The 26632-nt window shown below is 41.7% G+C and overlaps 1 protein-coding gene across 1 annotated transcript in view; it reads right to left on the bottom strand.

The window, feature by feature from the left end:
• LOC145399027 (uncharacterized) overlaps positions 1-22201 on the bottom strand; it is a 25639-nt gene extending 3438 nt beyond the window's left edge. Inside the window, exons 1-16 of the mRNA XM_080271759.1 lie at positions 22033-22201; positions 20439-20521; positions 19169-19423; positions 18269-18370; positions 16431-16643; positions 15890-16014; positions 14361-14523; positions 13552-13719; positions 12118-12262; positions 10932-11104; positions 10613-10813; positions 9519-9656; positions 7775-7938; positions 6000-6108; positions 4728-4838; positions 4388-4513 (exon numbers count right to left, since the gene is read on the bottom strand). Of these exons, the coding sequence (XP_080127885.1) occupies positions 4388-4513; positions 4728-4838; positions 6000-6108; positions 7775-7938; positions 9519-9656; positions 10613-10813; positions 10932-11104; positions 12118-12262; positions 13552-13719; positions 14361-14523; positions 15890-16014; positions 16431-16643; positions 18269-18370; positions 19169-19423; positions 20439-20521; positions 22033-22201 (2445 nt within the window). The remainder of the gene's footprint in view (positions 1-4387; positions 4514-4727; positions 4839-5999; positions 6109-7774; positions 7939-9518; positions 9657-10612; positions 10814-10931; positions 11105-12117; positions 12263-13551; positions 13720-14360; positions 14524-15889; positions 16015-16430; positions 16644-18268; positions 18371-19168; positions 19424-20438; positions 20522-22032) is intronic.
• Positions 22202-26632: the final 4431 nt, after the last annotated feature.

Genomic DNA, 26632 nt, shown 5'->3' with positions numbered 1-26632 from the left:
TGTACACAGAACCGGCGAAACTTGGACTGTTACACCCGTAGACTTTCAGGCAGCAAAATTTCTAAACGAATTATGGGCGATCGAAAGTTAGGTTAGGTCACTTTGGGCAGGGTTTGGTCTGACTAGATAATTTTTGGTTGGGTTGGGTTCAGATCGACTAGATATAGACGGATTAGGTTAGATTGCTTTAGAATACGTCGGTTTTGATGTGTTTTGGGTTGGGTTTTATTTGGTTGGGTTAGGCTGGGTTAGGTTCGGTTGGATTAGGTCATTTTAGGCTTGACTGGGTTGGGTTAGGTCGGGTATTGTATGGTTAAGTGAGACTGGTTAGGATTAGGCAGAGTTAGATGCGGTTAGGCTGCGTCAGAATTAGTTAGGTTAGGTATGGAGAGGTTATGATAGGCTGAAAGAGTGCGTAGGATGGGAGCAAGAAAGAGGAAGGAGAAAATAAGTTACTTAATGACCAAGTGTAAGATGGTGAATTGAAGTAGGAAATGCAAATGTGGAAGACAGGAAGACAAAAGATTATTAATGAGAAGCAGTGGAAAACAGTGATTTGAAAGCAGGAAATGCATACATTAAAGGCAAGACAATGCTTGATAGTGTCCTGGTACCAACACAGGAGTGTTTTTAAAATGATCAAGCATTAGAATTTTTATAGGAAAGGGAGAAGCTGTGCATTAAATAATCACTAATATACACTTATAAATAAATAAATAAAGTTTCAATGGGTGAGTGTAGCCTATACACTGTATATACACTGTATATGGCTAGTGAGGGAGTGATCGCCCTTTACCTACACAGATCAAAAGCCCTCGGGAGCAGGGGGGTGGTTGCTTTCTCAGGCAGAGGAACTCCTTGAGAGTGAAATGGCTGGGAAGCATGCCGGCACGTGACTGGCTACAGCATAGCTGGGTCTTTCAGGTGTGGGCAATCAGGCAAGTTAGCTGCCTACTGCGACTGCAACACAATGGCGAGGTGTTCAGGAAGTTAGCCAAAGAAAAGTTGATGGACTCTGAAAGAACAATAATGGCCCCCAGTCCCGTGCAGCCCTTAAATGGGCAGGGGGTGCTAAGAATCTCACGGTTGCCTCAATTACAATCTAATTCCTTTATCAATGCAAAAAATACAATTAAAATTGGTAACTGGAATGTGAGAACGCTAAATCATAACGGTAAAATCGATGAGTTAGTGAAGGTTTTTCAAAATTAGGGACTTGATATTTGTGCTCTGACAGAAACTAGATTAACTGGAGTCGATAAGTTGGGTTTGGAGGATGGTATACGTTTATTGATATCTGGTCGACAGGACGGAATGCATTATCAGGGAGTAGGATTGTTGCTGGGTTGTAAAGCAAATAAGGCTTTATGTGAGTGGGATCCTATAGATGAGCGATTGCTATACGCACGGTTTAAATCAAATCATGGGAACATCAGTCTGTTTGTGTGTTATGCACCTACTAATGATGCACTCGATGAAAGGAAAGACACATTTTATGAAAAGTTGCAAGAAGGAGTAGGAAGGGTACCTAGACATGATGTTTTGATCTGCGTTGGAGACTTTAATGCAGTAATGGGCTGTTCAAATGAGGGATTTGAGGCATGTATGGGTAAGATGGGAGTTGGTAGTAGGATGAATGAAAACGGAGTGAGGTTTGGAAGCTTCTGTCTAGCAAACGACTTAGTCATCGGGGGCACACTCTTTCAGCATTGCAATATACACAAGACAACTTGGGTGTCGCCGTGTGGAAAATATAAAAATCAGATTGATCACATCGCTATCAGTAGGAGGCATAGAAGTTCTCTGCTAGATGTTCATGTTAAACGGGGAGCGGATATTGGTAGTGACCATCAACTCAGCATTGCAAAAATAAGGTTTAAACTTAAAAATCAGAAGAAGGAAAAATCTGGTGTTGGTAGATACGATATTGTTAAGCTTAGAAGGGAAGGAGAAGAAAAGGAGGAATTCAGATTAGAATGCAGAAATAGGTTTTTGGTGTTGGAAACGTTGGAAGAGGGGGAGAGAAGTGTAGATGAGATGTGGGAGGATGTGAACAAAGTTTTGCATGAGACTGCTGAATGTACGATTGGAAGGAGACATAGATTCAGGAGAAAGAAATGGATATCAGAGGAAACGTGGGATATGATAAAAAAGAGAGGTGAGGCTAAATTGAGGAGTGAGATGCAATGCGTTGATGAACGAGAGATTGAATTAGGAAGAGCTGCGTACTGGAGTTTGAATTCAGAAGTAAGAAGGTTAGCTAGGAGAGATAAAAGAAGATGTGTGGATGGAAAGGTTGCAGAGACTGAAATCCTAATAAACAAAAATGATGGACAGAGTCAAAGAACAGCATATGAATCGATTAGAGAACTGAGTGGTAATGCAGGTAAACGCAAGGAAATACCAATTAGAGACAGGGAAGGAAATTTATTGACCAAAGATAGAGATATTAAAAATAGATGGAAAGAGCATTTTGAGACAGTTCTTAATAGACCAATACCACCAGAAGAGGATATACCGTCTGCTCAGGAAGATTTAAATATAGAAACAGGAGAGTTGAGGCTTGCAGAAGTGGAGAAAGCAGTAAAACAGTTAAAGAATAATAAGGCACCAGGGGAGGATGGTTTATTTCCGGAAATGTTTAAAGTGGAGGGGGATAGATTAATAATGATCTTGACCAAGCTATTTAATAAGATATGGGTGACGGAGTTACTACCATCAGTTTGGAAGAATGGTGTAATTGTTAAAGTTCCGAAGAAGGGAGACCTGAGTGAATGTGGTAATTGGAGGGGAATCTCTTTGTCACCGATAGCTTTGAAAGTTTTCAGTAGAGTGTTGTTAAATAGGTTGGAGCCGGTGGTTGAGGGTATTCTGAGGGATGAACAGGCTGGTTTTAGAAAGGGACGTGGTTGCAATGATCAGATCTTTATAGTTAGGCATTTGATGCAGCAAGTTAATGAAATGAGAGTACCGTTAAGTCTTTGTTTTGTTGATTTTGAAAAGGCTTTTGATAGTGTTTCGAGAGAGTCTATGGGGAAGATCATGAGACATTATGGAATACCAGAGGAGTTTGTGAGGGTCATTATGAACATGCATGAGGACACATTTTGTAAAGTGATGGTTGATGGTTGTCTGAGTGATTCGTTTGAAGTCAAGTCCGGAGTAATTCAAGGTGGTGTTCTATCGCCTTTACTATTTATATTGGTCATTGATTACATTATGAAACGTGTTGGAACGGAAACCGGTGCAGGTATACTTTGGGGAGAGAACAGGAAACTTTTGGATTTAGATTATGCAGATGATATAGTTTTGATTTGTGATGGGCCAGAAGAGATGCAGAGAGTGTTGGACTGTTTGGTGAGTGAAGGTCGCAAGGTGGGTTTGGTTATTAATTGTGGAAAAACTGAAATAATCAATATGAATATGGAAAATGCGCAGGAATGTGTAATTGGAGATATGGTTGTAAAGCAAGTTGATAGGTTTAAATATTTAGGTACTTATTTAGCCAAGGATGGTTCTTTGAACTTTGAATTCGAGGAAAGGTTAAAGAAGGCTAATCAGGCAATGGGAATGCTTAAAAATATTTGGAATAATAACAATTTCTCTGTGCATACAAAAATCAAACTTTATAAGGTAATGGTTAGGAGTATCTTAATTTATGGACACGAGTCTTGGTACAGCACAGTGACTATGGAAAATAAATTCTTGGTGTTTGAAAATAAAGCATTTAGAAGAATATTAGGAGTTAAGTGGTGGGAAAGGATACCGAATAGTAGAATTAGAGAAATAACGGGAGTGCAGCCGATCGATGAATATGTTAGATTCTCACGATGGAAGTGGCTAGGACATGTGTATAGGAGACAGGGAATAGTACGAGGTACACCAGGGTGGGTGGCACCTGGTAGGAGAGGTAGAGGAAGGCCAAAAGAGACGTGGGTGAGGACAATGAGACGGGAAGCTGGAGATGAGTGTTGGGGAGATCTTGAGGAGTTAGCACAAGATAGGATGTGGTGGTGTGAGTTCATCGAGGCCCTATGCATCCCCGAGGGTGCCACAGGAAATGATTGATTGATTGATTGATAAGGTAAATAAATAAATAAGTAAACAGTATGAATAAAGAAAATCCAGAATTTGGCCAACTATAAGACCAAGACCCTCATTCTCGTCAATATAGGGGAATTCCTAACATTCCATTCGTTGCGATTTATTTTCCGTATAACAACTGATATTCTCTTGTATGCCCCTTATCTTGTGTTAGATTTCGATATAGACTATATATAGGGTAAAGAAGAGAATGTTAACTTTCCATATACAGGAATAAACTGGTAGAGGAAAGGTGACGGAGAGCCTCATGAAGTCGCCTCCCCCCCACCCCCGTCTCTCTCACCTGCTTCTCCCTCCTACTGACATCCCTTAGACTCTGCTTAGCCAGGGCCAACTCTTGCGTCACTCCCTCTAGGCTGTTTTCATTCAGGCGTCTCTCCTCCAGTGCATGTTCACCTTGGGCTTTAACCTGTAATACCAAATCATTTCATCAGTCTATTATTATTATTATTATTCTCTGATTTATATACTTATTTGGTCACTTTGTCCTCGCTCATTTGTTCCTATAATACGGTCACTTTACCCTTCTTCAAAGCCTGTTCCCTGCACTACCCACCTACACATTCCCCAGCTCACACCTCAGTTCACCCCACTCCGACCTACCCCACGAATCCCCTTCTCACCTGCTCCTTAAGGTGAGAGATCTTCTTTTGCTGGCGAGATCTGATGGCGTCCAGTTCGTCGATCTTGGCTGTCATCTCATCCATCTTCTTTTCCATCTGGGAGTAGCGGGTCTGGCGGCGGAAGGAGAATGAAAGCAGATGAAACGAAAGCAAAATACAGTAAATTGTAAAGAAATAATAAGAGGTGAGGAGCATGGGGTAGTGATGTGAGGGGATGCATTACAGTGAGGGCATAGTGGACTGTTTGTGAGTTGTCTTTTGTAATGATACTGAAGGACGGAAGGAATGAGAAGACTTTATAACACTAGGAGTCAGAAAACCAATACGAAATAAGGAATTTAAATATCTATACGAAAGAAACCCAATATTAAACAAGGAATTTGAAACCCTATACAAAACAAGGAATTAGAAAAACTACACGAAACTAGAAATTAAAACCTGTGCAAAACAAGGAATCGGAAAATTTGCACGAAAGCATCAGAAATCCTCTACGAAACAAAGAGAAAATTTATATGAAACATTGAGTCTTAAAGCCCATATGACACGAATGAGTATGAAAGAAACTGTGATGGACGAAAATTAAAGTTATAATGGTAACGTCTTCCATTTTAACCCCTGGAAGACATGGGGGAAAGAGGCTATACTTTGATTCACTGAAACAAATTGCTGGTATTTGCCTGAATAAATTATCAAATCGCGTCTATGGCGTTAGAAGCTAAGTGATATAGTTATTTTTTCTGTGGCAAAACAAAGATTCAGTGGTTTGGAGCCTGCAAAGATATCTCCTTGGTCTACTAAACTGTACTGTGCTTGTCCTAAGTTACCGTAATACTTCAAATACATCCACAGCACCGAAAGTGATAAATGAGAAAGTTTTTAATCTAGCCAGAGGACATTTTAATTAGACAACTGCTGTTCCCAGACGATTTAATTCAGTTTTGAGAGCGCCCTAGCAGAAATGGGGACAACAACGGCTGTAAAACTTACCCCTCCCGTTCGAAAAGAATATCTTGGGGTAAATGAAAATCATATGAGAATTCTGAAACTATAATTCAAAATATGTCATGGAACTGAAGGGGTTAAGTCTTTGCCTCTCAGTATATCGGTCAGGTGAATATAATCGCAATGTCGATCGAAGTAACGTGACTGCTTGTGCTGTGTGTAAGGAGAACTCATACGAACGAATGAATGAAAAGATAAGAATAGTAGGAGCGGCTCAAACACACACACATACACACACACTCTCTCTCTCTCTCTCTCTCTCTCTCTCACCTTCTCGTCGGCTGCCTGTGCTAGTTGTGCCTTGAGATCTCTCAGTTGCAGTCTGGTCTCCGCCACCTCAGCGTTCAGTCTCTCCACCACACGACACTGGCGCTTGTATCTGCAGCACAGTGACTTACATATAGAAAGTAGTCTCTGGTTTAGGCAAGAATTTGGACCTAGCTGTCTGTCTGTCTATCTAGCTATCTGTTTATCTATCTGTCATCTAAATCTGTCTCTCTCTATCCATCTAATTGTATGACTGGCTGTGCATCTGTGTGTCTGTGCATCTATCTATCTATCTTTCTGTCTATCTGTCTGACTGTTTCTGTGTGTCTATCTGTCATGCAATATCTCATTTTACCTGTCTCTTTATCTATCTACCTATTTGCCTATGTATGCACGTAAGAGTATTTTGTATGCATGTATGTATGTATGTGTATGTATGTATGTATGTTTCCTATTGCCTGACGCTTCATCTTGTGAGAGGTGGCCAGGAGAAATAAGGAGACCTCCAGACATTCCTCAGTAAAGACCTCTTTTCCCACGATACCGTCTCCTTTACCTACTCCTTCATCGTAAGCCGTATTCTAGGTGTCGTAAAAGGTTTCGTAGCATCTCTTCCTCAGCGATTTACTCTGCACATTACAGCTTTAGCATTTTTATATTATTTACATTATGTTAAAATCGACACAGTTTGCACCAACAACACAGAAGTGGATACTGATGCGTAACGTGTATAAATCGCCAAAGGAGGGGTTTTGCGAAATCTTCAAAGCCACATGGCATAAGATCTCTCATCTCTCCGCCTCGTTCTCGGTCTCCCTCCCTTCCTCGTTATCTCCTTATTATTTCACCTACACGCGGATGTGTTGTTTATCATCAGGGGAGAACAGCTTCCACCCGACTTGGATCCTCACATATAAAGTGGGGTCCAAGTTTGATGATAGTGTTGTACCGCCAAAATAAACACAATTTCAGAATGGGGTTATAATATTTGGGCAATCTATGGCACTGTGAAATGGAGACACTCATTATCGTGAAATTCTCATGATAATTATGGTTGGATTACAGTGTTTCCGGTGGTAAAGAAGGGCGCTGATTTGTGACAGAGCACCTCCTATATACTGAAGTAAGGGATGAGGGTTGGGGTCAGAACTAATTTTATGTTAGACGGAGGGAAAGTCAGTTTGTGTGAAAGTAACTCCTATAGGATGTGGACGTGTCATTAATTTGAGAATACTTCCTATATGAAATGAGTGTCGTTACTGTGAGAGTACCAGATGTATGAAATGGGTGATCATTATTGTGAGATTACCACCTATATGGAATGGAGGTGTCATTAGTGTGAAAGTGTCTCCTACCTGAAATGGGGAAGGGGTCAGTGTGAAGTGGGAAGGCTTCATTTAGCGTGAGAATGCCTTTTATGAAGTGGGTGACCTCCGTGTGTCATAGAGTACCACTTTAGTATAATGAGAAGCCCCCATCTTTCACAGCCTCCTAAGTGAATCAAGAGTAACTCCGGGATCTTCCAAGTTCTCACGAATAGCTGCTAAGGTAAATGTGAAAAAGGCTTCCATTTACTACTACAGTGTCTGGCGAGTGAAATGGCCAAAAGCATTTATTACATATAGTGTTGTAAGATGGTAAGGAGACTCAGATGGAAAGCCCTTGAAGCGTCCGACGATTACTTCCCCTCCCCCTGCTCTTTAATTACGCTTGGTTGTATTTCCAGCACTCCATATTCTCTCTCTCTCTCTCTCTCTCTCTCTCTCTCTCTCTCTCACTTGGCTATGAGTTCGTCCCTCTCCTCCTCCAGCTGCCTCGATGCCCTAGCAGCGTCCTCCGTCAGTGCCAGTTTCCTCCTGAGCATGTCAACGTGGAGGTCCTTTCTCTCCACAGCCTCCTTCAGCCCCTTCACCCTTCTCTGTAGCTGGTATACCGTTGTTGTCTGTGGGTGGAGATAGGGAAATAAGCAGGTAGGTAAGTAGACTGGTAGGTAAGAATAAAGGTAAGTAGGAAGGAACACAAACAGCTAAGCAGATATTGTAGCTGGAATGGAGGTAGGTAGGTAGGTAGGTAGAATGGTAGGTAGGAAGAAAGGTGGGTAGGAAAGAACATATAAGCAGACAGGTAAGTAGGTAGTAGGTAGGCACGTAGGAAGGAACACAGATAAATAGATGGCTAGAATGGATGGTAAGGAGGTAGGGAGGTAGACTGAAAGGTACGAAAGAAGGTAGGTAGGGGGGAACTCGGAAAGATAAACTGATACCGAGAATAGTAGGTAAGTAGGTAGGTAGGTAGGTAGGCAGGTAGGTAGGTAGGGTCACAGACAGACAGACATATATATAGAGAAATAGGTAGGTAGGTAGGAAGACAGACAGACTGAAAGATATCTACGTAGGTAAGCAGAGGGACAGAAAGGTAGATAGATATAAAGACAGGTGGGTAGGTAGGGAGATAGATATATTGATAAGTAGCGAGATATCAGTGGGTAGTAGGTTAGTAGACAGATAAATAGACATATATATATATATATATATATATATATATATATATATATATATATATATATATATATATAGATAGATACATACATACAGAGAGAGAGAGAGAGAGAGAGGGAGATAGATAGATAGATAGATAGAGAGAGAGAGAGAGAGAGAGTAAATAGGTAGGTAGGTAGAGAGAGCCACTGTTCTTTTTGGCATGCCCTACGTGATGATCATATCTCTCCACAGCCTCCCTCTGTCCCTGCATCTTCCTCTGTTATCTGTGGAAGGAGTAGGAAAAGAGGTAGGTAGGTAGGTAGGTAGGTAAGTAGGCTTGTAGGTAGGGAGAGAGGTTGGGAGGTAGGTGGGCATTGAGTAAGTATAAAGCTATGTAGGTTAGTAGGTACGTAGGTTATAGGTAACAAGTATACCGTTGTCGTCTGTGGAAGCAGATAGGTAGTAAGGGAGAAAGGGAAATTGGTAGGTAGGTAGGCAGGTAGATAGATAGGTAGAGAGGTAGGTAGGTAGCCAGTTTAGTAAGTAAGTAGATGGGTAGGAGGGAGGAAGGTAGGTCGATAGGTAGGTAGATAGGTAGGAGATAGGGAGGTAGGTAGGTAGGCAGGTATGTTCTACGTATTCCTGTATTCCTAATATCCTTAAATGGGTGTGAAGGATAAAGAAACAGGTGTATGGAGAAGCTAAAAAAAAAAAAGGAGAAAAATCATTCGACTAATCTGAATAATAATGCCTACGAAATGATCATTTAGACCTAGTAACTATTTGCAGACACAATTCTTGTAATATTCACACACACACACACACACACACACACACACACACACACACACACACACACACACACACACACACACACACACACACACACACACACACACACACACACACACACACACACACACACACACACACACACACACACACACACACAAAACAGAAGTAAAGTTAGAGTAATAATATATATAATATCTATAATACAACCACAGTATTTCTCTCTCTCTCTCTCTCTCTCTCTCTCTACCTTATCAACAATCTTTTCCCCCTCCAGCTTAGCCAGTTGCTGACAGCGACACACGATCATCTCCACGTCGTTGGTCACCTCCTGTCCCATCTCCACCAGCCCCAGCGCCTCCACAACTCGTCCCAGGGTCCTCATCGCCTATAATTTAAGAGACAGAGACACCAGGGATCACATTTATCCTGGATCTTAACCATTTTTGAAGGTAAACAAGTCTCCATAGTAGTTTTACGTAAGGACACCCCTCCAGCAGCCCCTAGCCTTTCCAGTTTAGGATCCTCATCGCCTACAGTACGACACAGAGAGACAAGGATCATAATGCCAAGGATCTTTCTTGGATAAACACGCCTCCATGACAATTATCATTATCGAAGATCTGTTTGGTTTTAATATTCTGTCACTTTAACCACTTCAGTCCTATTATATACATTTTTATATTAGTGGTATATCCTGACAGTATGATTAAAGTTTGGTGAGAATTTTCAAAGTAGAGGATTAAATATAGAGTTCATGAAAGGTTTCAATCCTAATCTGCATAAAAACGTTTCGAGAATATGATGCAAAATACTTCCTGCGGTTGAAGAGGTTAAGGACTGCATTCTGAGTGGCATAGGAGACTTCGCAGCACATTTTTCTTATCGATTTGATTTGGTATTACACTTTAGTATTCCGTTCTGTTAATATATTTTTTCTACCACTGACTTAGTTTGTTTCTGTGATGTATATTTAGATAAAAAGATATAAAAGCCAAAATAAATCGCTGTTGAAGTGTTGCAAATCCCCGAAGCAACTAGAAACGTAGACCTAAATTCGAAACGAGAAAGTAACAGCAGGTGATTAGGGCCGTATTTTCGACGGCTTAGACTTCCTGGCATATAACGCATTATAACTTATGAACGTTATTTAATTCTTCTTTATATAAACACAAAATTTACAAATAATATACGAGAACACACTGACCTACCAGATACGGATATAAAGTTAAAATGAAGAAGTGTTAGGAAGTATCTTTAATAGACGAAAATAACCCCCCAAAAATAACATAAAAAAAAGTTTCCGTTTTTTGACGCTAAGCTATAACATTACCGGAAACTCACCTTTTCCTTCTCGATGAGCAGGTTCTCTCGACTGGCTTCTGCTGCAGCTTGGTCGGCCTCCAACTGACGACAGCGAGTGCTGAGGGCGTGGAGATCGGCCTCGGACTGGCGGCCTCGCTTCACCGCGGTCTCGTACAGCTCCGTGTGCCGCCTTGATTGTTCTCCCAGGCTGGTGACCTGAGCTGTTAGTCTCTCCACGTGCTGAGGTGCGATGATGGAAAGGGAACTGGATGAGAAGAAAATTATAACACACACACACACATACACGCAGGTAATCCACATATAATCTCTTTTCACAGTTATATTTCTTGCCCCCTACCTCAGCCGCCTCCCTGTTGGCTGCCACGAGTCCCTGTATACGGTCGGTGATGGCCTGGGGGTCGGGTGGCAGTCGGCTGTCTGGAGAAGAAAGAAGGGCAGCCACCGTAGTAAGGAACCCTCGACCCTCTGCCTCTGTCTGCTGGCGTCTGTGTTCTGTCACCACCGACTCATCTGAGAGGTGATTAAGTGGGGTTAGATTAGGATAAGTTAGGCTGGGTTAATGTGAAAGGAGCATAGGCCAAGTTCACACCATGAAGGGTGACCGAGATTTCTATGTATCCTATGTAACTTCGGTGATAATGAACCCCTGACTCTATGCCTCTGCTTGCTGGTGTCTGTGTTACGCCATCATCTATTCGTCTGAACAAAGGTTAGGCTATACGTTGTTAAGGCACTGCAGGGGAGATGAGGCTACTTTATACCATTAAGGAAGAACCGTAATTTCTGCGTGGTCTGTGTAACTTCACGTGGTAGGGAACCCTCGATTTGTTGCCTTTGTCTGCAGGTGTCTGAGATCTGCCACCAGTAAAGATGTATAGGTTTGGATAGTTTAAGTTAATGTAACGGGAGACTGAGTTAAATTCACATTATTTAGAAAGGGTCCGTACAACTAGAATGGATCATGAATTTTCTCTGGTCTCAGTGACTATGTAACCAGAAAAGCATTGCAAAAAGCGAAATCTCTTTACCCCTGACAACAGCTGTACCGTTAGAAGAATTATACCCACATACCTGAAGAGGTTCAAGTCGTGTTGAAACTGTTGAAGCCTCAAAATGAACACAGTTTCACTGGGTAAGTATAATTTTGCATTTGAATGAAACTAAGACAACTTTTTCTTCTAGGTCTGTCATCATCATCATCATCATCATCATCATCATCATCATCATCAACCTTTCTCTCATTACATGGGGTACCAGGGATCCAGAAACAGCAGCAGGAAAACAGAATGGCTGGTGATATTACAGTGTATTGTATCCAGTCCAATCACATGTCATCTGAACCTTCGTCACTGTTGGCAGCACATCACAAGCTAAAATAATCCATTCTTTGTGGGAGGAGTGGAGAGAAAGATGCGTGTGCTTGTGGGTAGAGGGAGCAATGTATTCAGTATCAATATTCTTTCTTTTTCTCTCTCTCTCTCTCTCTCTCTCTTTCTTTCTCTCAGCACCATTGCTTCACATACCCTTAGCCCGTTGCAGCTGTCTCTCGGCGGTGTGCAACTCCTCCAAGGTGGTGTTGTAGGACTTGTTGGTATTGTGCAGCCTCTCCCTCACACTCTTCACCTCCTCCTCCACCGCACGCAGCTTGGTCCTCAAATCATCAACCTCCTGCATGGCCACAAATACCAACATCAGTCATAGGTCTTGTCCCTTTCCATTCGAAGACTTTTTCCGATCACCAGTACCAATAAAATCAGTCTTATTTTACATCTTTATCTGTGCGAAGACTTTTTACGGTCATCAGTACCAACGCCAGTCATATGTTTATTCAGTTTATGTACGAAGACTTTTTACGGTCTCATGCTATTCCCTCTCTCTATTTTTTTTTTTTTTAACTTAATTCCCCTCAACCTTCTGCTTCTCTTACATCTTTTCAGCCTCTTCTGTTTAGCCCTTATCACAATCAACCTTGTCACCTACCCTCTTGTGCCCTTCTAATGCATTCCTCTGGTCTTCTATAGTCCTCGTGATTAATTTTATTTAGTCTCTACTCCTGTCAACACTGCCACTTACCCTCCATTACCTCCTCAGCGCCCTTCTTTGGCCCTCCTGACTCCACGTCACATTTAGTTCCAGCCACCCTTATTTTAATCACCCTGTATCGCTTCACTGTTCTCTTTACTAATTATTTGAGTCCTCCCTGCTACCTGCCCTTTTGTCCTCCCTCAGATGTCTTCTTTTACCACAGTCCTTTTATGCATTCATATCATCTAGCCTTCAACACTGCCATCCCGTCCACCTACCCTTCTCTGCTCTTTCTTCCAGTGTTCTCTACTCCTCCACGGACCTCTTAACTCATTTTAATTAATCTTCTTTGTCACTGTCACTTCTAAATTTACCCCCAACGCTTTCTTCATTCATTATATTTAACCTTCACCACTGTAAGCTTTGCTACTTCCCCTCTTTTACTCCTCTATTTTGTCTTTCTGCTCCTTCACCTTCCTCATCAGTCATTATATATGATGTTCACCGCTGTTCACTCTCAAAAAATATAAATAACAAACAATACACTATACCCACACTGCAGTTCAGTTCCCTTCACCCAAACACACATCATGCATTACATTATCATAACACGGACAATCTTGCGAGATAACAAAAGAACACTGGAAGCAGCCGGTTGATGCTGCTGGTTTCTTGCAGTCACTCGGGTTCAAGTCCAAGACTTGGGTTTCGACTACAACAACAACAACAACCATTACTACTACTACTATTATACAACAACAACAACAACAACTACTACTACTACTACTACTACTACTTCTATACTACTACAATACTATACAACAACAACTGCTACAATTACGTCAACTCCTGTACCTCCTCCTCCTCCTCCTCCTACTCCTACTACTACTACTATTACTACTACTATTACTGCTGTTCACTCTGTCACCTACCCTCCTGTACTCCTCCAGTGCCTTCTTCTGCTCCTCCACCGTTCGCTTCTCGTCGTCCAGTTCATTCACCAGCCTAGCCACCGTCTGCCTGGCCGCCGCCGCCTCGCTCTCCCGCTGCTCCAGGTCCTCAGTCGCCCTCAGGACCTCACTCCGCAGCCTGGCACACTCCTGGGCGGATGCGATGGAAGAAGTTCACAAGAGTTAGGCCGTATTATCCCTGTATTGATTTGCGACACTGGCTAAATTCTAAAGCAATATGACGGATGACATTTGTGTGTGTGACAAGGCCCAGCTATCCTATTTCACGAATGTAGTGAAAGCTTACATATCTCGGCCTTAATATAGTCTATCTTTCACTTTCTTTTGCCCTTACCCACCTGTACGACATGAATACAATCTAATGCTCGCACATTCTACAGCCTCTTTCCACCTAAATGCAATCTAACTTCCTTTTTTTATCACCAAGTCCCATCTGCATTACTTAAGTCCCACCTGTAATACCTGAATCTTACTTGTTCGACCTATAGTAAATACAACCACTGTCTATCATTTTGTTCTACGATGTAACTTCCATTTCTATCGCCCCATCGCAAAAGTAGGACCTGCACTCTAACAGTAAGCTCTACTTTCCATCGCATCGTCCTATTTGTGTGATTGCAGTTTAAAGGCCTTTCGTTTTGAATGGCCTAATGAAAGTTACATCTACCTCCTCTAGCTCAAAAATCCCCTCTGGGATGAATCGTGAAAACCGAACAGCTAAGAGTGCGTCATGTTAATGGAATTATTCTGCTCCTTTATCCTCTTCCCACCTGTACGAGAGCGGCGAGTTTCGTGGACAGCTTTTCGTGTGCATCTTGTGGGTCGAGGTCCCCGAGGCTGAGACAGGACGTGACCATCCGTACCAGCTCCAGGAGTCGCTTGTGGGACGTCTCGCTCCTCTGCTCGGCTGCCTCACGCTCCTCTAGGTGAGTTCTTAAGGGTTGGAGAAAGGTTAGATATATGCCTATCGACTACACGAGGGGAATATAAGAAGGAGACGGGTTAGACTTAGGGCCAGCGATTACACGAGGGGATGAAAAGAAAAGGAAAGGTTAAATTTATGCTATGGACTACACGAGAGACATTAGCGTAGAGAGGTAATTTCTGTGGGAAGTCTCAGTCTTCTCCTCAGCCACCTCACGCTTCTCTTGGTGGGTCCCGCGGGGTTAGAGGAAAAGTGAAAGGTAGTGTGATGCCGTGCTAAAGGGGAAATGCTAGCTAGGGTGATGCGGTGCTAAAGGGAAGATGTTAGTTAGGATGCTGCAGTGCCAAAGGGATAATGTTCGCAAAGACGATGCAGTGCTAAAGGGAAGATGTTAGCTAAAGTAGTATGATGCAGTGGTATAGGGAAGATGTAAAGCGAGGATGATGCAGTGCTAAAGGAAAGATGTTTGCTAGGTTGATACAGTGCTAAAGGGAAAATGTTAGGATGATGCAGTGCTTAAGGGAAAGTGGTAGTAAAATAGGGAGAGGGTGGTGATAATCAAAGGAGGAAGATGAGGCGACTGATTTGTAATATGACTGTGGTTTTTGTAAAGTTTTAAAGTATGGTTGCACAAAACGTGGTGGAGGCTAACACACAATATGAATTCTTATAATCATTGCGAACTAATTTCAGGAATCTGCTTTGAAAACTTTAATGCAACTTTGACTTATACGGAAGTACAAACCTGCTGGTAAGATAGGTAACAATAATACTTTATTGGTTGAGAAATGTACTTACTCTCACAGGCCTCGTTGACTCTCTCAGCTAAATAAACGCTCCCAGCAGTAGTTGAAATGGAATACTAAAGTTGTCCTGATCGGGAGAAGGTTAATGATGACTATATGCACTCATAAATGTTCCTGTGACTCACTGTCAGCTGAATATTATCAGTTGTCATTAGAAGGAAGAGAACAGCGGAGTTGTTCCATCATGAGAGGGTTAATGGTTATAAAATTAACTCTCTTCTCGTATGACTCACTCTCAGATGAACACAAATTCTGTTATTAGTTAGAATAGAATATTAGAGTTACTCCAAGCCAAAGAGTGTTAGGACTTATTAGAAGCATAAGAGTGTTAGTTAATACTGTCACCATTAACTCCTTCAAGGTTGGAACAGCTCTAGCATTCTATTCCAGCTGAAGCCATACAATTTTATTCAGCTAAAAGTGACCATAGAAACCCAAGTGTTAATACCGGAACCAGTAACCCTCTCATGGTAGGGATAACTCTGATATTCTATTTCAGCTGCTACCAGACGATTTTACCCAGCTGAGAGTGGGTCACAGGAGCCCGGGAGCGTGAAATGGTACTTACTTGAGGCGGTTTTCGAGTTCATTGATGCGGTCTGCCTGCTGTCTGGTCTCCCGTGTGAGGGCTCCTACCGTGAACTCCCCTCGACGCTGATTGGCACGCAGGGAGGTCGTGGTTGACTCCTCTTCCTGGGTCATGGACAGAGTAATTCATCATTATCATCATCATCAGTAGCATCGTCATCGTCAGAATCATTAGTAGCATTTTCATCATCAACATCAGCATTTTTGTCTTCCATCTCATTATTATCATTGTCGTCGTCACCATCGCTATTATCACTCTGTCAGATTAAAATTTCTCAGCTCTGAATCCTCATCCTCATCCTCATCGCAATCTTCATACTACCTCGCGAAGTTAAGATTTTCCCGTTTCATCCTGATCATCATCACATTTTCTCCCAGATCAAGCTTTCCCACCTTTCATGTCTTATTATTGTTATTATTATTATTATTATTATTATTATTATTATTATTATTATTATTATTATTATTATTACTATCTTACTACTACTACTACTCTCATCATCATCATCATCGCTCCCCACCTGAAGTTTCTGCCTAAGCGTAACAATGGTGGCAGCCTGTCTTGCGTGCTCCTGTCGGTGTGCGTCCAGCTGCCTGCTCAGCTCCGTGATCCTGGCCTCCTTAGCGGCGTTGGCGGCCCCAGCGTCCCTCACCTGCTGCTCCAGACGCTCCACCTTCACCGTCATACCCGCAAGGTCGCTCCGTAAGGCCTCCTCTGCCTCACCGCCTCGCACCTGAAACGGAAGGCGAAAAAGGAATTGACCTACTAGAATCATCACCGCCGTCATCATCATTATCATTACTACCACCACATCATCATAATCATCCTCATCATCATTACTATCTCATCATTATCATCATCATCATCATCACCCCATCATCATCATCTTCACCACTACCCCATCATCATCGTCATCATCGTCTTCATCACCACTACCCCATCATCTTCATCTTCACCACTACCTCATCATCATCATCATTACTACCCCATCATCATCATCATCACCACACCACTACCCCATCATCATCATTATCATCATCATTACTACTCCATCATCATCATCTTCATCATCATCACCATCATCATTATAATCATCATCACTACCCCATCATCATCATCACCATCATTACTCCATCATCATCATCATCACTATGTCATCATCATTATCACCACTACCCCATCAACAACATCGTCGTCATCATCACTAGCAACACTATCATCATCACACAAAGGAATTCATAGCATCAACTCAATGACGTAATTTTTTTTATTCAACTTGGAAGAGGCTTTTCAAACTGGAGAGATTACACATAGCCTTTAGTTACCTTTCCAGTGCAAGAGGTTTTCCCTAAGGTGAAAAATATGGACTGGACGGAGCAGGACTGGACGGAGCAAGAGTTTACTAATAAAATCCACTGGATTCACGAGGTTAACCCTAATACAACGACAGACCGCTCCTGAGTTAGCTTTCTAGCAGACTATCTATCTATCTATCTAGCTAGCTACCTATCGGTCTATCTATCTGTCAATCTATCTATTAAGTCACCTAGCAGAAGCCACACTACAACAGTCTGGGTTTCTTTCTTCGTCAGAGAGATACGGGAGACTTTTAACCACTTCCATACAACGACGTACGGTATTTTATACTCTATTATTGTGTCCACCAGATGGTTCTATCCAGCTTGGGAGATCCTTTTCGAGCTGGAAGAGTTAGATATATATAATCTTCATTAAACCCTTCGCTTCTAGAGATCTAACCTAAGCTGAATTACGTCATCAGGTGGTAGCAAGAATAAAATAAGAAAATATGTCATCGGACTGAATGGATTAACGCTTAGATCACGTGAGGCCACTACCTGAGTTGAATAAATTCGTCTGGCAAACACAAGAATAAAACAACTATGATTTTAAGAAGTGGAAAAATCTAACCTAGAGTTAACCTATCCCATTAGGGCTGCCTTGCTGAGGGCTGTGGTGCTGAACCGTGATACAGAAGGGAAATACGCAGCCGGGCCGCTCATTTCCAAACTTAACTGAGAGTAAACATCGCTCGCTCGCTTCCCTCGCTCGCTCGTAATGATTACGGATATTGTTTTGCCGCAACCTATGGTACTGTTTACAACTACTGTAAGTTATTATGTTTCAGAGTCTCCTGCTGTGGAGTGAGGCTGCACAGTTTTGTTCAGCCTGTTATTCCTAGTACCGTGAGACGATCCTTTCAAACTTAGGAGTGGCTCTCGGTGACTCAGGGGCAACTCATACTTGACGAGAAGCCATTTTTGAGCTATAAAAAAATCTGTGACGGAAGCCTCCTCTTCACGCTCCCCCCCCCCCACACACACACTCGTGCCCCTATACCTTGTTAAGGCCGTGGCTAGGGTGGAGTTTAATCAGCTCCTCGATGAGTTGGTCTTTACGTCGCATCTCACCCTCAATCATAGCCATGTTGTCTCGCGGGCTCTGAAACAAGGGTCCATAAGTTTACCCATATCTCAGCTATATTAAATTAATGGTGTAGGATATTTTGTTCAAGTGACTAATTCATAGTGATAAGTATATGAAATGGTTGAGGGGGAAACACAGGCAAAAACTCAGTGTGGTTCGTAACTTCAGAAAAACAGAGAATTGAGTTGTTTTGTGTTTTTCTCGTTCAAATATTATCCCTTCTAGCCATCTACTTCCTGATGCCGGTTCCTGCAAGGCGTGGACTGGACAAAAGAACTTATTCACATGTACAGGCTTTTTTGCCCCTACTCGTTAAAGATGCTACTTGGCATAAATGCCTGTATGATTTTTGTAAGCTATTATTATTATTATTATTTTATTGCATTAAAACTATTGGTGGCTCAATACTGTGAAGGCTGAATTTCAAGCTAAAACACTAGAGAGGGAAAAGTCTATTTTTAACTAAATTTTGATGACACATTTGAAAGCCAGCCATTCCCCTTCAAAGCATCTTAAATTTAGAATTGGCAATTTAACGTATTTACAAGAAAGTGATCATCTTCACCTTTACTGTATAAAACAAAAAGTAGAATGTCACAGCTAAAAGACTAAGCAAAATTCGTCTATGTTCAGGTGGGAGGAATGGGGTCGGAGGAGAGAGAGAGAGAGAGAGAGAGAGAGAGAGAGAGAGAGAGAGACTGTGTGTGTGTGTGTGTGTGTGTGTGTGTGTGTGTGTGTGTGTGTGTGTGTGTAAAATGAAACACAAGATGAGTGAGATAGTACGTTGTTCTCTTCACCGTCCCTTCCACTAACCTTGGTCTCTGTTGTTCCTGTGGTCGTCCAATCAGGAGGTGGTGACTGAAGGGCTGGCTGGGTCTGCTGGGTCCCCTGGGTGTGATTGGGCTGGGTCTGATGGGGTGCCTGGGTGTAGTGATTTCCCTGGATGTGGTTAGGTGGCTGGACGTGCTGAGTGGCCTGCGTCTGGTGGGTTCCCTGGCCATTGTGAGGCGCCTGGGTCTGGATGAGGTGGGCTGGGTACACTTGCTGGGTTGCCTGGGTGTGGTGGTTCTGGTCGAGGTATTCATAAAGATCCCTAATTAATTCCAGTCATACATAAATTGATAAATAATTACTGTTCTCATAAATCCTTCTTTTTTTTTTTTTTTCACTTTAATTGGTGGTCAGAGCTATCAAAGCAAACGGAGTCCCCCACAATAATCCATAGTGTTAGAAATAAAATAGAGGCATCGTTGCAACATAGAAACAGCATTTTTTTTTTAAAGAAAATTTCGCTAAGATAATCTCTTTAGGGATTTTTTTTTCCAGCAATTCGTAGAACGTAAAAGAATGTACAGGTGGTTGACGATAAGGGACGTTACAACATAGTAAACAATGAATAGAATTTTCTGATGACCTACATATGTTTTTTTTTTTCTAAAATTATTATTTAATGTATTTTTTATAATTCAGCATAAAAAGCATGTGAAAATACTTGCTCATATTCGTACCTCTTGCTCAGAATTATCGGAAAATGATGCTGAGTGTTCAAAGAGCTCTCATACATGATTTTTGCTAAAGACAAATTATGTAAAATATCAGGAAACATTCTATTCGTTGGAGGTTATCTTTGAACTCGCTCCCACCTCATCTTCAGCCTTTTAGGGCGAGCAACAATGCATTCCGTTCACTTTAACTTTGCTGTAAAGTGTTTGATAGCCGCACGAATGAAGATAAGACTATGGGCAGTATCCTTGTGCTGTTAGGAAGCTTTGTAACACCTTTTCCTTACCGGTGTATTTCCGATTGTGTTCCGTTACTATATTCTTGTGTGTTACTCAAGCAATCTATGTCGACATTAAAAAGACGTAGGAAGCAAGAAAGATGATATTAATAAGTAGTTCGGAAAATAAATCGTTAAGGAAAAGGTGCTAGGGAGCCTCCTTAGCCTGCGTGAATACAGGCCTATAGGTAAGCAGTTTTCGATCAAGCTCAAAAAACGTTGATTAAAAAGTGGTTTGAGGTTGTAGGAATGAAAAAAAAAAAACAACAACAAAAAACAGACAATTATATAGTCCTTTAGTACCTGGTTGTTTTCGGCGGATGAGACTCGAACCCCCGCGCTAGTGATGGCGTCTAGTCCGTTCCCTGAGGTTTGCACGGCCATACCTGCACAAAGACGTTTCAGGGATGAGGTTCACAGAACTACTTATGGTTAATTTTTCTCATGTAATTAAGACTTCTGTTTCGTGGGTACACGGGAAGTCTACAGTGCGTGTGTGTGTGTGTGTGTGTGTGTGTGTGTGTGTGTGTGTGTGTGTGTGTGTGTGTGTGTGAGTTTGCTTGTCACGACTCTTGCTTATACCATCAATGGTTGGGGGAGGGGGGGTTAAAGAGTTAACTAACCTCTTCCTCCTCTCCTCGACTCAGGTATTGCACGACACCAAAGACAACGTACCATAATAAAGCTTGTCCAATAAACATATCACTGGAGAGTCCCTAAATGCATCTTAAAAGTGTGACAGTTTAAAGTTAGGTAATTTTCTGGATGAATGATGCACCAACCATGGTCTGTCAATGCCCATCCACTCGCTCCACAATATCATCCTCAGTGCAAGCTCACTAATGCGGTCACTTAAACTGGAAATCTGTGGACATTTTCTTGGGGGGGTCTGAGTGGGAGCTGAGGCCCCTCCCCAAATTCTATGCCAATTATTGCGTAGCTCATGACCACTTAGACATGTATCAATAATATGAAACCTCCTTCCTTGGTCTCGGAAACTGGATTTCAGGGTGTTGAAAATGGGGGCTGCACTCCATCACTCGAATCCCAAGCGTAGTTTCAGTGGTACTGGATAATAACTTTTTTTTTTTTTGTCTATGGCAATTAAAATTTTTGCTTTTATATCTTGACAGTTGTGGATAATGCTTTAGCATAGGATAGGGGGAAGGGATGCAGCCTTTCCCAGAATCAGGCCGTTGTCCTAAAGGTGTTCTTGTTATTGCAGTGGGCCATATCTGTACCCCTGCAACTAAACGCATTAACTAACCACTCCTACCAGCCCCGCCTCACAACTCTGCCACTCACCAGCCACATGATGCACCACCGTCTCGCTGGTAGTTTGTGTGGAGGAGGACGAGGTGGACGATATGGAGGTCTGGAACTGCACTGCCATCCCACTCTCAGCCTCCGAGGTCAGACTGGCATTCTTCCTAAAAGCTTCATATCGCAACTACTTAATAATTTCTAACAGTGCCATCCCTAGACAACTTAAATGATTTCTAACAGTGCCATCTTTCATAATTCCTAACAGTACAATGTCAACAGTCAACCAGTTAATCATTCCCCAAACTCCATCTCTGAACGGCTTGGGACCACATTCTCGTAGGTTAAGGAGGTTCCCAAGCACATGTTCCTTTCAAATTTATTTCTGCATTGGGTTCGTTGTTTGCTCCTTGGAATATCAGCTTTAGCATTCAGAGCTCGTACGTAACATACAGTGGAATAATAAAATGCAAGATACGATATAAATCTTTACGGAAAAGGTGCTGAAGAACCTCCTAAACTAACGAGAACACAACCCTTAATCGTTTCTAATAGCTCCACATCACAACTTTCACACAACTTTCCTACAACTTTCATAACGTTCGCACAACCTTCACAACTTTCCCACACTCACCGACCATATGATGGACTACTGTTTCGCTTGTAGTCTGTGTAGAGCAGGACGAAGTGGACGAAATCGAAGTCTTGAACTGCAGTGCCATCCCGCCCCCTGCAACACCGGTCAAACTGGAACTCTCCCTGTTCGTCTCTTCCGACAGACTCTCCTGCCGAAACATCGACATGGCAAGGCGCCCCCCAAGGTCTCCCAGCCTGGCACTTGAGGAAGGAGGAGGAGCAGGCGGCCCCGACACAGCGTCTTGACGGCGGAGTATCTTGCCTGATAACGAAGGTGGCGGCGAAGCAGGAAGGAAGGAACGATACTGCGATCTTGTGAGTAGTTTCAACACAAGAAGTCTCACCAGAATCTGTATAAAATCGTCCAGAATTAGGAAGAATGGGATAATATCGTGTGGTGTTAGCAAGTTAGACAGAATGAAATAATACTGGATATGACGCACACAGCAACGAGAAGGAACAGGAGGAAAATATTTTTACTCGAAACTCAGGGGTCTCAGAAGTTGGATCCTTTCGCTACCAGAAGTCTGAATAATAATTGATAAAATCTGGCATCAGATTTTCGAAATATAATCGTCTCATGTTATGAAAAATGAAGCTATATAAAAAAGAAACTTTCCAGTAACTTACCGGCAGATAAATATCGACAAATCTCTTCAAGTGACTGACCAAAAAAGAACGACACTGACAAATCTGATTTATTTAGTGTCTGACCAGAAGAGAAATATTGACACGCTTGTTCCAGTGAGTGATCAGAGAAGTGCAATATTAAGAAGTTTGTTCGTGACTGACCAGAAGAGCAATGCTGACAAGTCTGTTCTAATGAATGACCAGGAGACAGGAGCAATACTGAGAGGTGTGTTCTTGAGACTGACTAGATGATAGAAGCTGTATTGATCAGAATGTTCCTCGTGTAGTAATAACACATCACATAATTATAATAGTGCAGTGGATCTATATCTATATTTGGCTTTCATAAATCCCCAGTTGTTAAAAGCTAAAATTTCAGGGGCCCACGGCGACATGAACAGTAAAATTTACCAACAATATCTGGAATTTCAAACACAAGAATATAATCAGTCCCGTTATCTACATAACCATGAAGATTGATTAAATCGCAAGGTAATACCAGCTTTCCCACTAAATAGTATCACTTCGAAAATGAACGGTTCCCCATCTGGCTATAGTTCGCTGTGATTCAAATTCAGCTGAAAGAAGAATGACGGAGAGCCCTTCAATATATCAATAAAATTATTGAGTACGTTACTGCAGTAATTAGTAACATAAATCACAAGGAAGTTAGTTGCCAGTTGTTAACGAAGAGGAGGCTGTTCTCTGCTTCATAGAGTATTGAAAAAGCTTATCTTTTCTTCGTTATTTTAAGATACAAGAGCATATCTAGGACCGGCCCTGTCTGTCTACCGTTCTCAGTGTTTTCGGAAACGAAGTGCTTCATTCCTGTAGACTTTAGTGACTTTTGCAAAGCCCCATATTAGAGAAATGGAACTCCCGCATCTGTCAAGTATTTTAATACCTTTAATGCTTCACTTTAATGGCAGGAAATGAAAGAGGTTACAGGGATTCTGAGGTTCCTCAAAGGGAAATGAAGTAGTAGAGGTTGAAAACCACCATACTTCTGGGAAATATGGCCAGGTTATTACTGTACTATTATTGATGATGATGATGATAAAGAGGAGGGGGTGGAGAAAGAGGAGGAGGAGGAGGACGATGATGATCACGATGATGATGACGATATTGATGATGATGATGAAGACAACGACGATGATGACGATGATGATGGCTATGACGATGACAATTCCGTCGTCCCTTATGACTAACCAAGACAGATTACAGACGGGGGTGGGTGAAGTTGCCTCCTCTTGATCAATAAGCAACACACAACACGCAAACAAGCGCTGCACCAGCTAAAATTAGATACTCGTACGGCCAAAATTTTTGAACAACGTACGGTAGTAGACTTTTCTTAATTAAGGAATATGTTATATAATAGCTAATGTATAATCTATTTTGGACAAAAATACTGTAGTATGTTAATATTGTGAATGTACATTATAATAAAGATGCTGCATCTTAAACTAAATGCAACAAACAACACCGATATTAGGTCCTGACCGTATGTACCCTGCTGCTAAATATCTTTGAGCATGTACTAGATTCCCCCTAATAAACGCTATATTTTTGTATTTTTTATGTGAACAATCTACACACACACATATATATATATATATATATATATATATATATATATATATATATATATATATATATATATATATATATATATATATATATATATATATATATATATATATATATATGCTACATTTATATATATGATGACGTTTAGCTTTAGCAAAAACATCCAGCTCCTTTACTACGAGGGCTTTCTCCTAAGCTGAATTAAAGCGACTGACGGTAGGAAAATATAATACAAAAATGATCATCGTACTAAAGGTTTTTAAGACAGGAATTATTGTACGGTAAAAACACTGAAACTGAAGATTTATAGAGCACACACACACACACACACACACACACACACACACACACACACACACACACACACACACACACACACACACACACACTGATTACGCTTTCACTTAGCAAACATGCCTAACCTGTTATGTCCACACTGGGGCGGCCGCGGCACTTATCAATAATGAAGAGGCCAAACACTCACGCTGACATCTCCTCCCTCAGATCATAAGCTGGGTGGGGCAGCTGGCATAGACACTCACAGATGACGACGCCAGAGGGGTGAGGCGGGATGAGAGATTTGTAGCAGGCAGCGAGGAAGTGTGACAGAGCTGAGTAAATACTGTAGTGCAGGGGGGCAAAGGCTCGGTAGCGTCAGCGTCCTAGCAACCGTCGTCATGGCAGCCGTTGCTAGGGCCACCTCAATCCCAGGATTCATTTGCGCGGGTTATTTTTGTCTTGCCGCAGTTATTGCTATCTTTGCACTGTATGTGAATGAAAGCTTACAATATTGCTCTCCACTAAATTTTTGTTGAAAATCATACTCTGTTACGTCAGATACAAAGTGTGTGAGGTCATGTGACTGTAAGTTATCAGCACAGGAATCTAGATAACGAGCGCTGGATGAATACAGAGATAAGATAATGGAGTTCTTGGTGTTCATGGATAGCCTCATAATCCATTCTGAACATGTCTGTGTTTTGAAATAGTCAACCGACCGAACCCGTGCAGGATAAACGTCCAACATTTTTAAAAATTATTATATTGTACAGAATTTTTTAAATGGAGCAATGTAGCTTACAGTACCTTTACATGTGTGATATGGGCTGAGGAGCAGGTTACATCGTGTGCAGTGGCGTCTCTGTGTTTCTGTAAGTCAGTGCGTGTGTGTGTAAGAGGGATGGGAAGTGTAAGGAATAGGTCTTTCCTTTTGCATTAGCCTAAATGAAATACTGATTGCTAATTTTACCTGATACAGATAGGGTGCGTTAGACTTGTACTGATTTATGTACAGTTGTGAATCCAGTAATGTCCACGTAACAGAATATAATACCGTGATATATTCTTTGGATATTTGTCGTAAATTGATGAGGGAATAAACCGCCTCGCAAAGCTTAAAAGTAGATATTAATTACACAGTGATAAGGAATAAAAGAGTATATAGATACAAAAGAAATTCAATGTAATTCTCGAGTACTGCGATGCAATTTGGTAAAGTTAGTTAGCAAGTTCATCCTTATAAACCTTTCAGTACCGTGACGTCTTTTTTTTCTTTTCTTGCTACTACCAGACGACTTTATCTCAGCTTCGGGAGGTTTGTTATTGTAAAGAGAGTAGTTGAGTAATGTCTAATTCCTACAGCTTAAAAAAAAATTCTCCCTAGCGTAATTGAAACTGAAGTAAGATTCACTACCCTATTAACTACTGCTGTCTTAATTTAGCAAGATCTCAGTATAAGGTTCTGACGCTGTTTTGGGACGCGATAACTTTATCCTGGTGCGTTTGCCTAATCTCGTATAGCGCGTTTCCTCTAACCTGACAAGATCCCTAACTCCTCTCAGCTCGGTTGATGGGAAGGTGTAGCCAGATAACCACGAAGACTCATCCCTACCTCATATCTAAGGCTCATCGAAGCTTATGAAACCACGACTTAACATTCACGTTTTGGGAGTGGCTCAGTTCCGTCAGATGAAAACAAATCAAGCATAGTTACCACAAATGGAGCTTCCCTAATGAGCGACCGTTGGTTTTAGTGTTGAAAAAGTAAGCTTTGTTAGAGTGTCATCATCACCATCATCATCATCATCATCGTCACGAACAGCATCATTCTAACCTCTACCTTGTACTTTATTTCGGCTAATGTCAGGCAATTTTACTATGCCCAAGAAACACCTAAACCAACAATTGCCTACACAAATAAGTAAATAAATGAACAAATAAAGTAAGTAAGGAAGTAAGCGAAATATAGTATCACGATAGAAATATTTGCTTAGAGTGTACTGCAGCATTTCATTTCAATTTACAACTGATGATTTTTAATAAGCCTAGCCTGCTGAAGCACTCCAGCATGAAGTTTGACCCTTTCTGTGAAGTCCTAA

This window comes from Coenobita brevimanus, chromosome 5, assembly GCF_032717465.1.
Source record: "Coenobita brevimanus isolate Jiangsu-jjx chromosome 5, ASM3271746v2, whole genome shotgun sequence".
Classification (NCBI taxonomy): domain Eukaryota; kingdom Metazoa; phylum Arthropoda; class Malacostraca; order Decapoda; family Coenobitidae; genus Coenobita; species Coenobita brevimanus.
The sequence above is the reverse complement of the archived record's forward strand: the minus strand, read 5'-3'. Positions and strand labels throughout refer to the sequence as shown.